At 32.4% G+C, this 14,447-nt stretch overlaps 1 protein-coding gene across 1 annotated transcript; it reads left to right on the forward strand.

Moving 5' to 3' along the window:
* The first annotated feature begins 7,136 nt into the window (after positions 1-7,136).
* Positions 7,137-14,004, forward strand: LOC104116325 (kinesin-like protein NACK2). The gene is made up of 15 exons (XM_009627152.4): positions 7,137-7,302; positions 8,282-8,550; positions 8,647-8,736; positions 8,810-8,910; positions 9,007-9,120; positions 9,212-9,293; positions 9,457-9,524; positions 10,160-10,219; positions 10,301-10,425; positions 10,721-10,919; positions 11,164-11,301; positions 11,919-12,008; positions 12,112-13,020; positions 13,154-13,458; positions 13,542-14,004. The coding sequence occupies exons 2-15, from the start codon at positions 8,301-8,303 to the stop codon at positions 13,870-13,872; spliced, it is 2,862 nt and encodes a 953-aa protein (XP_009625447.1). The 5' UTR covers positions 7,137-7,302; positions 8,282-8,300; the 3' UTR covers positions 13,873-14,004.
* Positions 14,005-14,447: the final 443 nt, after the last annotated feature.

Consider the following 14,447-nt stretch of genomic DNA (forward strand, 5'->3'; position numbering starts at 1 on the left):
AAGACACTCCGGGAACATTAAACGAAAGAAGGAATAGAGGGGAAGAAGGGTCAGGAGTATACTTGGAAGATCTACCAACGCTGGTAGATGAATCAGTAGTACCAGTCATAACAAGCACAGTATAGTCACACAGCAATTCAAAGAAGAAACTTTAACCCAGTGAACGATTGACAACAATTATTAGTAGATGAAGCCACAAAATGCGAACTGACAATTCTCATGTAAGAATACGGATAAGAGATAGGAATACCAGCCTTCTTCGGACCTGAAGAAGTAAAGGCCTGGATATGTAGATAATATCTCGGATGAAGCTCCGAACAGTTTCGAAAAAAAACGCTAGGTCGAACCATCATTTAGGAGAAGAACTTCGATGAACACCAGAAATTTCGGAGTAAACCAGAATTGTAGCACTGTCAATGATGAGAAAATACAGACGAATCCAAAAAAAATGCATCATTGACCGGAAATCAGAAAAAAAACCTACAAAATTTCAGCAAAAGTGGAAACTTGACGAAATCGGATGGGGGGTAACACTCGATAGATGAAGATGAGGACAAAACGGATTCAACGCTCTGATACCTTGTTAACAGTGAAAGAATCGACCAGAATTGAAGGTTTGTTAATGGAGGATTAGGGGTTCTAGAACTTTCATGTTAGAGATATACACGATGAAATGAAAAAATGAATGGGCTAACTATTACAAAGAGCTACTAATGCTAAGTGTTATAAGGATATAAATAATTGGGCCACGTCTCGTGCTTTTTTTTTTTGGGCTGGATGCTGAGTATTCTGAAAGCCCAACATTAATACTTGATTTTATAAAGGGAATTTTACCTTTATATACACTATTTGAAACTTTATTATAAAAAATATCCATGTTTAGTTAATTACCGAACCTAAACAAGTTTTGTTTATAAAATATATACATTCCACCTTAAAAGGCTCTCAATCCAATATTAGTGTCTTCAATCAAGGGATTTAGTTATACCTTTTTCCTTTTTTCTCTCATCTTTCCTCTTTTCTCTTCAGATCTTTCACCCTTGTAGGAATTTAGTGATCGGGTCAGTGGACAACTCTTTCATCTGGTTGATCACGTAACCATGTCTTAATAGTACTTACAATTTTGTGTTATTTCTTCTAATCCTTTTTCTTCTTCTTCTTTTTAACCCTTCAGTTTTACATTGGAATTTAGTAAGAATTCCTCTATAATTAAGGAAGATTAGGTTAATATTTGAGGACAACTTTTTACAAGTTTTTTTATCAGGATTTAGGATAAAATTAAAATTCTAATTTAAATCCTTAAAAGGGGATCGGACTCTATTTCCTGTCCATCAAGTCTATTTAATTATTATCCAATTAAGAACTTGTTGAAGTTGTTGTTCAAAATACAAAATCAGAAGGGCACCCATTTCCAAAAAATTATATCATATGCTTTTCACTTTCTTTAAGTAGGAGTAATAATTAATAGGACAAACCTAGTTGGATAGAATATATCTGGAGGGCATTATTCTACAAATCATACTCAACAATGGTTATACTTTTTCCTGCAAAATAAGATGGAATCCTTCTGGCATGTAATGCTGAAGATAGGTAAGTTTATGAGAAGTCGATCTGAATTAAGTTGCAAGGTATTTCATGAAATTAAGTAATATTTTAAACAGTTTTAACACGTTTAGGCAAAGAGCTTAAAAGCACAACTAATCTATAACTTATCTACAACTTTCATACATTATTTTTACATAGTTAAATACAACTATAATATCATACAACTAAAATATATTTTTTATACAAATTTTATACAATATGTCTTTTGTATATTTTGTATCTAATTTATACGTAGTAAAAATAAATTTCATGCAACTAATTATATATTATACAACTTATCTACAACCTTCATACGTTATATCTACCCACTTATATACAACTATAATATCATACAACTTAAATATAATTTTTATACAATATTGTTCAACTTTCATACACTATTTAAATAAAAAAATATATATAAACAACAAAATATAATTTTTCTACAACTTTACTACAATTTCGTAAGTATAATGTATGTCATGTCTTCTTCTTCTTCTTCTTCTTCTTCTTCTTCTTCTTCTTCTTCTTCGAGTTTCAATCTGAAATTCGGCCAAAATCAAGTCTAATCTTCACCAAAATACCCTAAAAATGAGATATAAACTCCAAACAATATTCTCAATTATTTGCAATAACACTCAATCCAAACAAATAATGGTTTTTGAAAACCCAAATTCGAATTCAAAGCTTCAAAGCTTTTTAATGGTTGTCAATGGTGGAATTGCTGCTCTCTTACTGGAATTAGGGCTGGTCTTCGAAAGTGTTTTCTTCTTCATTGAAAGTTAAGCAAGCAACAGACGTTAATGGAGGTGTGTGGTAGAGTATTTAGAGCTTGAATCTATAAAAATGGAGAGAAATTTTTGAAAAAGAGTGAAAAAATATAGACTGATTTTTGAAGAAGAGTGGAAATAGGCGTTAATGGAGAGATACTGAAGTTTGTGGAGAGAGAAACATGGGTGAGTGCAAGATACGTGGGAGGGGGGGGGGGGAGGTGGGAGGAATTGTGGAACGAGAAATGTGGGGGGAGTGGAAGATACGTTTGAGTGATTTTAGGACACTAATTATTATCATTAAATGCCTAAAAATGTACATAATTGATAATTGGGTATATAATATATAATTATATTAAAACTTGAGTAGGGGGAGGGGGTAATAAAAATTGAAGTAGTGTATAGGAATATAAAAATTCCTTTTATAAACGATCACGCTATTGTGCTGGATATGAGTTTCATTTTCAATCAAAAGTTAATATATTATGAATGTAGATCATTATTTCACTTGAAATATTCTTTAAACACGTTTTAATATTTTACTAATTCTCATTATATTAAATTTAATACCTGCAATGAGAAAATTACAAACTGGAACATCGGAAAAAGGTTACAGACTATCAACCAAATTGTAAAGTAGTCTAATTTCCTATATAGTGTAACTAATTGCTACTACATATTAACATAACAATTGTAGAGAATAGTGTTTTTTTTTTTTTTTGCGACTTTAAATTTTCCCGTCATTCTGGCAATTCATTCGTTCATTCATTCATGCCTTAATTTATTTATAATAATAATAATAATTAGCTTTATTATATTTATTATTGTTGTTGTAATAATTAATTTTCACTTTGTTGTTATTATTATTATTATTATTGATGGGACCAAAAAGAGGGCCTATATGTAGTATGCACTAGTACTACTGTGCTTATCAGAATATTGACGGTAATATGTTTGTTGATAGAGCACTTCGCTTCTGCTTCAAGCATATCCAGCTATATGTACATTTTAATATATTAGATATGAATTAGGATGGATAAAATTATGATAACTTTAAAATTAAAAGAAAAGGGATAAAAAGGGTTGGGTTTTTGGATTTAGCTTTTCTTTTGCCTTTGGCTCGAATTTGGTATGGGTATATGACATAGTTGCAACTGTTTCTGCATATGCATTTATGTGTTAACTAGAGAATATATCCGCGCTTTGCGCGGTCAAAAAAATAAATAATGAATACACAAAATTATTTTTTTCATTAGTTTAGTTGAAATAGAAGAGATTAAAAAAGTTATGTATAAGAATATGAAATACAGACAAACCACAAATATAAATATTTATATTAGAAATACATACCTTCTCGAGGTTACGTTAATTGTTCTTTCCAAAATGTTCGAGTGCTAGTTTTCTCTATTTTTATATACATGTCAAGCACAATAACTTATATATTATTTATTTGCAGCATGTAATTGTTTTTCATTACTTGATACTTATGATGTATGGAAAGAAAATTAGGTAATTAAATGAACAATGTCATTCATCAAAATTGGACGATATCTTATAGTATTTTATTAATAAAATGATATCACGACTTATATGATATAAATTTTCAAAAATAAATAAGTGTTAATTTGGTTCTTGTATATACTACTACAGTAAAGTTGTTATTCAACCTTATTTGTGAAATGAACTTGAATTTGTTTTAAAGAAATTACTCAGAAAACTTGAAGAGCCTAACGGTATGGATTCCTAGAAAATTCTTATCCAAACGATAGAGTTAGCAAATTGAACAAAGAGGGGATGGTGTGACATAACGTATTGCCATATTCATAATATAGAACTAAAAAACGGAACTAAAGTGAGGAATATTCATATGTCCCAAAGATATAAGACTCTCTTTACTAGAGTATTATTTTTTTGGGTCATAAATGAGAGTGTTAGGTACCATTAGTGGGGAATATGAATAGAATTCGTTCATGAATAGGTGCTTTAGTTCCTAGTATCAGTTGATGAATAGGTGCCTATGAAACGTTTGGAGTAATAATTGTTAAACTTATAATTTTTACAACATAAATAGGGAAATATCAAAAAAAGGAGGAAAAAGATAAATAGGTTCCTTGGCCAAAGAGAGGTGTCAAGTCACCTTTTTCATTTCCTCCTTTATATATATATATATATATATATTAGGTCGCTGAAAGTTAAATATAATAATTGATAATAAATGTCTTTGTTTATGATGAAATCCAAATTTTGATAATAATCTGGACCAATTTGCATAATTCGTGGAAAATCTTGACCACTTTGCATTGTATAAGAGCAAATTTGATCATTTTTTCTCAAAAAAGCCTATGTATTAAAAATCTTATGTCATTGGGTGAAAATCATTTATATTCTCGAAGTTTGCTTTTAAAAATCAAACTCATCCTCCAACTTTGAACAATTATCATCCTTCTACACATATCAAATGTGGCTTCTTAAAATGCCTATTTTACCCTCTATAATTTTTATCTCTTATTTTAATTCTTTAATATTATGATTTATTTTTTTTTTAATTTATATTATCGACTTATCTCTAGTTTATAGACAAATAAAAAAAAACTTTTTTGAAACCAAAAAAGTGAGAAGTAGTAGTCAAGCATATAAGTTAATGATGTTCAATAATGAAATTAAAAAAAAAATTACAATAAATAATTTACTTGTATCAGTAATTTTATTAATAGCAATCAAAACTCAATCTATTTACAAAATTGAGAATAAAAGAGAGTGAAAAATTTATAAATTATACAATGTAGGTAGTAAAAATATAATAGGCGAAAATAGAGGTAAATTTTATAATAAATTTGCAAAAATTATCTATTTATACTTTAATGAACTTTAATTATAATGTAGAAAAAATCTAGTAATAACAATCAGAACTCAAAAATTTATACACACTTAGAGAATAAAAAAAATAGTGAAACTTAAAATCACACACATACCGACATACATTATATGCATTTTAATATACATAACATTAAAATAATAAAAATAAAGTAGCAATACATTTTGTAATAAATTTATATTATGATTATTTTATTTATAATGTTAGTGAATTTAGATTAAATATATAATAAAATATAATATTTTTAACATATAAAATAAATACTTGCATTAAAAAATATTTAAATAATATAAAAAGGGATTACATATATGGGGAGTCGAAAATGTCAATGGTAAAATAGACATTGCTTAGGATGAAATGGTGAAAATGATAATTGTTCAAAGTTGAAGGATGAGTCTGATTTTTAGAGTAAACTTGGGGGATGTAAGTGATTTTCACTCTAATAATAAGGGTAAATTTAATCAATTTTAATAACGGCAAGGATAGGTTCAACTTCCATAATTAACGCATAAATTAGACTATATTGAAAAGTTATATGGCACATCTGACCCTTTCCCTATAATTTATAAAGTAAAACTTTCCCATCATACTTGAATTTTTTTTTTTTTTTATGTCGTTAAATTATATTCTTATATTCATTGAATGATGAATCTATCATATCATTCTCCATTCTCACATATTTTTGCTTAATTAAGAAGTTAAGTGAAAAGACGAATGAAGATGAAAATTGCAAAACAACGAAAGTAAAAGAGAATAGAGAGCCTTTTCTCAATTTGATTTTTTTTCAATTGATATAATTTAAAGAAGATTAGTGTCATAAATGAATTAGTTACATTCTTACGATGAAAAAATTAAAATAAAATAAAATTTGAAAAAGTATGAAAGAATGAAGTTCTCTATAATATTATGAAAATGTATCTTACAAATCCAGACGACTCATGATTTACACAAATGTCCTTTTGTATGCTGCTGCTTAGATTTTGTTCCAATTTTAAAAAGTTGTTCAAAGAAAACCCTTGAAATATTATCCTTTCCGAAACTACGTTAGACTCAGGTCTAATTTTTTTTTATATAATTTTCAGTTTGCTCAGAATGTTAATCCAAAATTCTATCAACGTCCAGTGTATTGGTCATTCGATGCAACTTTTTATTTTTTGACTTTTCCAAATTTTGACCCTTTACCAAAAAAATTGAATGATCAAATTAAAGCCATAATTATCCATGCTTGTCCAAGTTTTAAAAATTAGCTTATTTTGAGATTATTTTTTTTTTTAAAAGTATTTTTTCAAAGGTATTTTTAGTGATAAACAGTTTGTGTTATACTAATTAATTTGAAAAGCACTTCTAAGCATTAATTTGTGTTTGACCAAGCTTTTAAAAATTGTTTCTAAGTGTATTTTTCTTAAAAGTGCTTCTGAGGAGAAGCTATTTTTTTTTTTCTGTTTCTCCAAAACTGCTCTTGCTTCTACTCAAAACTATTTTTTTTCTTCTAAAAGCTTAGCCAAACACTTGAATTATGAAAAAAATATTAATTTTTGGCTTCGAAGAAGCTTGGCCAAATAGACTATAACTTACATAAAAAGCTTTCGATGAGTAATGCACAAGTCTTCATGAATAATCCACCATCCGAATAAGTTGATAACGTGTAGAACTCATCAAAGAAGAGATTTTTCTGTTCTTAGAACTCGAATTCGAGACCTCTAATTAATGGTCGACAAGACTGAATAATTGTTTAGCGTTTGGACCAAAAAGGTTTTTCGGGTTACATTGTCACGAACATAAATTTGAGGGACTAAACTGTATATTCAAAGTTCAAACCAAACAATTTCAAATACACTTTCACGGATAACCCATCATCACCGAAGGGGCTCCGACCCAGATATAAATTAACGTCTTTCAGGTGCGCTAAGCGTACGGAAACGGAACAAAAAGAATATATTTGTTAAAAATAAATATTAGATTCAACTAGCCGTTATTCTCTCAAGTTTTCTCCCTGCAAAATCTTGTCTATCAATAATCTTTCTTTCCATATTTGATTTCAGTTTACTTCAACATTCTTCGCATTTCTTGGGGGTAAGTCTTCTTCTTTCCATTTCTATTTCCATTTCCATTTCCATTTCCATTTCTATTTCCTGTTTGTTATCTCAAGACTATTTACTTTATCTGGGTTTAGTTTTTTTTTATCTGTTATTTGTTTTGCTTGAAATGCAAGGGATGATAATACATTATCTTTCACAAGATTGCTTATTTTTAAGAAACTTTTTTGTTGTTTTAAGTTTTGGGTTCAACGTTAATATTTTCTTGTTTAAAATTTTGGGTTAAGGAGCTTAAGTTAGTTTATGATTACTGTAAATTACGTTCTTTTTCTGTATTTCCTGGAATTTAATTGGTGATTTTGGTATATGGATAGATAATTTCATGTCGAGAATGTGTGTTTAATTTGATGCTATCAATCATGGCCAAATAGTTGATTTATGTATGTTCAAGAGAAACATTTTCTTGTTTAAAATGGTGGATTTTGGATTATTTTAGTACTTTACTTTAGTAGTGAAAGGATCTTAAGTTAGCGTATGATTACAGTAACTTATGTTCTTTTTCTGTATTTTCTTGGAATTTAGCTGGTGATTTTGGTATATGGTTGGACAGTTTCATGTCAAGAATAGGAGTTGTTTAATTTGATGCTGTTAATACTGAGCCCAATAATTGTTTTCGTTATGTCTGTTTAGTGATGTATAATGATGTTACATTTTATGATTGTTGAATAGGATGGTATAATTAACAAAGATGGTGATCGGAACACCAGTAAAATGGTGGGATTTTGGGGTTTTTAATGCTTTGCTTTAGTAGTGAAAGGAGCTTAAGTTAGTGTATGATTAAAGTAATTATGTTCCTTTCCGAATTTTCTTAAAATTTATTTGGTGATTTTGTTATATGGTTTGATAATTTCATGTCAAGAATGGGTGTTTCATTTGATGCTGTCAATCATTGGGCCAATAATTGTTTTTTCTAGGTCTGGTTAGTGATTTATAATGATGTTATGGTTGTTGAATAGGATGGTATAATTGAGAAAGATGGTGATAGGAACGCCAGTAACAACACCATTATCAAAGATTGTAAGGACACCTTCACGTGTACCAGGAAGTAGAAGGACGACCCCTTCAAAGATCCGTGAAGAGAAGATACTTGTCACTATTCGTGTGCGGCCTCTAAGCCCAAAAGAACAAGCAGCCTATGATCTTATTGCCTGGGATTTCCCTGATGAACAAACAATTGTCTCAAAGAACCTAAATCATGAAAGACACACTGGTCCTTATTCATTTGGTAGGTTAATTTAATGTGAATCTCCTGAATAATCTTTGGTTGTAGGTTTAGATTTTAGAATTTTGCCTACTTACATGGTTTTTTTTCCCGTTCCAGATTATGTCTTTGATCCGACATGTTCAACTAGCAAGGTTTATGAACAAGGGGCTAGAGATGTTGCTCTCTCAGCTCTAAATGGGATAAATGGTACTGTACATTTTATTTTAGTCCCAAAGTTTAGATTTAATTCGTTGAAGTAATCTCTCATTTTCTTTTGCAGCAACTATATTCGCATATGGGCAGACAAGTAGTGGGAAGACATTCACAATGAGGGGAATAACTGAAAGTGCTGTTAATGACATTTATGAGCGCATCAAATTGGTAAATCATATTGTCCCCAGAATCTTTTTGTTGTTCATCAGTATGATTGAGAAGTGGTTTTAATATTCGGATGCTTTGCTTTTTTCTGCATTACAGACTACTGAGAGGGACTTTGTGCTGAAATTTTCGGCTTTAGAAATATATAATGAGACAGTAGTAGACCTTTTGAATCGTGAGTCTGTCTCACTCCGCCTGTTGGATGATCCCGAGGTAAGCAAGTCTCTTAATTTATGAGTTCAAGTTTTTTAACTAGAATTCCTTATAAATAAATCTTTCCTGAAATTTTGGCCTTTGAATTCAGAAAGGGGTTATCGTAGAAAAACAGGTTGAAGAGATTGTGAAGGATGAAGTGCATCTGAAGACCTTAATTGGTACTGTTGAAGGTAAGTTACATACTTTTTGTGTGAAAAAATATTCTTTAATTATACATAATTGCGTCATCTTATATGGAGTAAAAGATATAGCCTTAGAAACCTCAGTCTTCTATATATTTAAGTTGAGAATTTTCGCTGACCTTGTGACTACAAATACTTGTGCTTGTTGCAGCTCACAGACAGGTCGGTGAAACAACCTTAAATGACAAAAGCTCACGTTCTCACCAGATAATTAGACTGGTAAAAGATGCCGGTCCCTTTTCTACTAAGTTTACGAGTATTTGGCCGTGTAAAGTTTTCTTCTGCACGTTGACATGAGATAAGGATTATAGGATGTTGCCCTGAAAATTAAAGTTGGACTACATCATCATTTAGAATTCTTGCTATTTACTTGGTTGGACCAATATAACCCAATAACTGTGAAGACAAACTCCTTACCATTTAACAAGACATTAGTAATTTGTTGTATTTAGTTGGCGACTCTTTATATGCTGAGACCTGGGACTTCTGAGGTGGCATCACAAACAGTTCTTATTTTGGTGATTTATATAAATGGAATATTCTTCATACTTATTAGTAATGTTATTTTTGTAATGTTATGATGTATTATTATGTATCTTATCTCCTTCCATCCATAATGCTTTTACATGGCGACTCTTTATATGCTGAGACCTGGGACTTCTGAGGTGGAATCACAACAGTTCTTATTTTGGTGATTTATATAAATGGAATATTCTTCATGCTTATTAGTAATGTTATGATGTATTATTATGTATCTTATCTCCTTCCATCCATAATGCTTTTACATGGGTTATAGCATCCTATTCACACAGCTGATATCCTGTGCTTATTTTTTGTTGAAACTTTCTTTTCAGATGATTGAGAGCAGCATACGGGAAAACTCGGGATGCGTGAAATCTTTCTTGGCAACTCTGGTAAGACCTCTCGTACCTGATACTATATAATTCTAATCTCGTGCATGAAATGCCAATAAGTAATACTCTGAATATCTGTAGAACCTTGTCGATTTGGCTGGGAGTGAGCGTGCGTCACAAACAAGTGCAGATGGTACAAGGTTGAAAGAAGGAAGTCATATCAACCGTAGCTTGCTCACACTGACAAATGTAATAAGAAAACTAAGGTAATTAGTAAAAACATGACATTTAGTTACTTAAGAAAGTTTTTGCAACTTACAAGAAGGTGATCACATCGGTTTCCTTTCTCACTGTTATGCAACCACATCTTTGTTCTCATTATTGTGCATTATTTCCATATGCATTATATGCATAAATGGTAGTACTACTTTAGTGGCTTTCCACTGCTATTGGTGATAAACCTTTCATGAATCTGACATCCTTGTTACTTGTAAGAACAATCCATTTGATGATAAATCAGTTAGTATCCTTGGGACATAAATTGTTGAATTTCATCTGCAGCGGTGGAAAAAGGAGTGGCCATATTCCCTACAGGGATTCAAAATTGACGAGGATACTTCAGTCTTCACTTGGTGGAAATTCGAGAACAGCAATCATATGCACTTTGAGTCCTGCTTTAAGTCATGTGGAGCAATCACGCAATACGCTATGCTTTGCAACAAGTGCAAAAGAAGTGACTACCACTGCGCAAGTAAACATGGTATGAGATCAGTGGTTATCTCGTAAAGTGAATTGGATTTGTAAAAGTGAAGTTATCTAGAAGTGAATTTTAAACTTCTGTAGTACATACAGGTTCCTTTTTCTTATGCAAATGAAATACACCTGTATTACAAAAAAATCAGGGAGTTTGTAATAAGCTATACTTATTCTACTTAGTAATTCTGCAATTCAAAGACCTTCATGTTTGACTTCTTTTTCTTTCTTGTTTTCGTTTATTTTCTCAGGTTGTTGCCGAAAAGCAATTGCTGAGGCATTTACAAAAGGAAGTTTCCAGACTTGAAGCAGAGCTCCGAAGTCCTGACCCTGCTGCCTCCCCATGTTTAAGATCTCTACTAATCCAGAAGGAGAGGAAAATCCAACAGGTACCACTAATGCTTTTCAGTAGTATAGGTTTTGTCCAGCATTATTTTAGCTATAGCTAAAGAGGGGGGCGTGGGCGGGGGCGGGGGGCGTAAGGTGATGCAAGCACTTCTAGTAAGCATAACATTGTCGTACCCTCTGGCATCTATTTGTCATGTACTGCTTCTCATTTTCTCATGTGTGAAGAGTTGCTCGTTTTATCGTACGATGCAATTGAAAAGTCTAGGTTAACAGAAGCTCAATGTAGCATTTCATTACAGCTTACATGCTCGCCTTACAAATTATAGCTATGCACCCAAATACTCCATTTGCCTAGATGCACCTGAACAGATGGTGAGATATGGGAATTACTTATTTAAACAAATGGTGAGTTATGGTAATAAGATGCTTTTTCTGATCCTATCAAAAAACTATGTATAAGAATCTGCTAAATTTGGATGTAGTCATGCAGATAGGCCCCTTTCCTTGCATCACATCTGAAACATGTAATGTTAAGTTCATGTTTTCTCAGTTGAAAGGAATAGCTAGTTGAGGTGGAATTGTGGTGTTTGCTGCAAATGTACCATTTTACATATGAATTGTTGAATATATCTTTATCCTAAAATTTTGTGAGGCACAGATGGAGGAGGAGATGAGTGAGCTGAAACGTCAGCGTGACCTAGCACAATCCCAGCTCGAGCTAGAAAGAAGATCAAAGAAAGAGCTCAAGGTACAAAAAATCGATGCATTTAGACAGAACTCCTAACTCTTACCATCTTTGTCGGTGGATTTCAGTCTTGGAAAGTATAACCGTTGGCATATGCTCATTTCAGGGTTCAGATCATCATGGACCTTCTCGTCAAGTAGTAAAATGTCTTTCATTTACACCTGAAGATGAAGAAGTTTCTGGTGCATCTCTTTCTACAAATCTGGGAAGAAAAAGTCTACTCGAGAGGCAAGCTGCCATTAGGAGGTCAACCAACTCAACCAATCCATCTATGCTAGTGCAAGAGATCCGAAAGCTTGAGATGAGACAGAGGCAGCTTGGTGATGAAGCAAATCATGCACTTCAGTTGCTTCACAAAGAGTTTGCATCTCACAGAATTGGCAGCCAAGGGGCCACGGAAACGATTGCAAAATTGTTCTCGGAAATTAAAGAACTGCAGAAAATAAGTTGTATTCCTGAACAAATTGAGATAAAAGATAAAGCTAGCTTGAAAGAAGAGATTGCACGGCTGAGATCGCAGGAAAGCAACATTGCATCTCTAGAACAGAAACTTGAGAATGTTCAGAGATCTATTGACGAATTAGTCATGCATCTTCCAAGTTGTCATGAATCTGCTGATTCAAGGACCACCCCATCTAAAAAGAAAAGGGTGCTTCCGTTTAACTTGAGTAACACCAGTAACATTCCAAATATAATTCGATCACCATGTTCTCCTATGTCTCCTTCATCCTGCAACATTGTGGAGGGTGAGATTGAGAACAGGGCGCCGCCGGACTGCAATAATGTTGGATCTGCTGGTGACTCATTCTGTAGCCAACTGAGCACTCCAGTTAAAAGTAAGGACAGTAACTGTACTCCTGGATCAAGGCAGTCAAACTCTGTTAATATGAAGAAGATGCAAACGATGTTTAAAAAAGCAGCTGAGGATAATATTCGGAGTATCAAAGCTTATGTCACTGAGCTGAAAGAAAGAGTGGCTAAGTTACAGTACCAAAAGCAGCTGCTTGTTTGCCAGGTTAGGATTTATTTTCACTCTCCTTGTCGCTTTTTTGACAACATATGCAACCTCTCCAATACAGGGTTTCTTTTTCTTTGAATAAATCAAAAATATCATTTGGATTAACTTTTGTGTAACGTGTAAAAACCAGGTGCTGGAGTTGGAGGCAACTGAAGCTGCAAGTGATGAAGCTGATATAAGCGATCAATCTCCATTGTCATGGCACTTGGTGTTTGAGGATCAAAGGCAGCAAATTATAATGTTGTGGCATTTGTGTCATGTGTCTTTAGTGCACCGAACTCAATTTTACATGTTATTTAAAGGGGATCTGTCAGATCAGATATACATGGAAGTTGAGCTTCGGAGGTTGACATGGTTAGACGAGCACTTAGCAGGTCTTGGTAACGCAAGCCCTGCACTCTTGGGTGATGACGCCGCTGGCTATGTCTCATCAAGGTATATCTGAACTTCATAGGGTCTTCAGTTGAAAATTACCAACTCTTGAAATCTAACCACTGCTTTGCTTTTGAATAATACAGTATTAAGGCACTGAAGCAGGAGAGGGAATATCTAGCGAAAAGGGTGAGTTCAAAGCTAAACGCAGAAGAGAGGGAAATACTTTACGTGAAATGGGACATTCCGCCTGATGGAAAACAGAGAAGGCGACTACAGCTCGTGAATAAGCTCTGGTCGGATCCTCTTAACATGCAAAATGTACGCGATAGTGCAGAAGTTGTAGCGAAGCTTGTTGGATTCTGTGAAACAGGAGAACATGTTTCTAAGGAGATGTTTCAACTCAATTTTGTTTCCCCCTGTGACAAAAAAACTTGGGTAGGTTGGAATCTGATATCAAACTTACTACACTTGTAGTAGTTCCAAATAGCAAGCTAATATTTTCATTACTGAAAAATGAATATGATATCATATTTGCCTGTACAGCTTCTTGCTAATACTACTCCATGATAATATTCAGCTCTCCTAGAGGAAGATTACTTGAGCATATGCTAAGGTGTTACTATTTGGTTCACAGAAAAAAATGCATGAAATAATGTATTACGTTGTTACACACTGACTGATAATCGTATAATTGAAAACATGAAAACTTTTATTTGACATCTTTAGTAGAATTTTAGAAGCAAACTGCAAATACTATTAGTATACATTAACGAGCGCTTATACAAGTAAAAAGATGGTAAACTAAATAAGTCATACTTTACATAATAATATAATACATGTATTAATCTTCTTAGGTGTATCTTATTGCAAATTGAATTTGGTGTAAGATCATACAGAGATTATCGCGTAAATTATGTAAGTATTATCTATGATCAAAAAATGGTAACCACAGTCCACACGCCTAATTATAATATAGAGTTTTTATACAATGTAATTAAGTATTTTCTCTCGTACCTCAAAAAATGCATGAAATATAATGTATTACATTG

This window comes from Nicotiana tomentosiformis, chromosome 7 (genome assembly GCF_000390325.3).
Source record: "Nicotiana tomentosiformis chromosome 7, ASM39032v3, whole genome shotgun sequence".
NCBI lineage: Eukaryota > Viridiplantae > Streptophyta > Magnoliopsida > Solanales > Solanaceae > Nicotiana > Nicotiana tomentosiformis.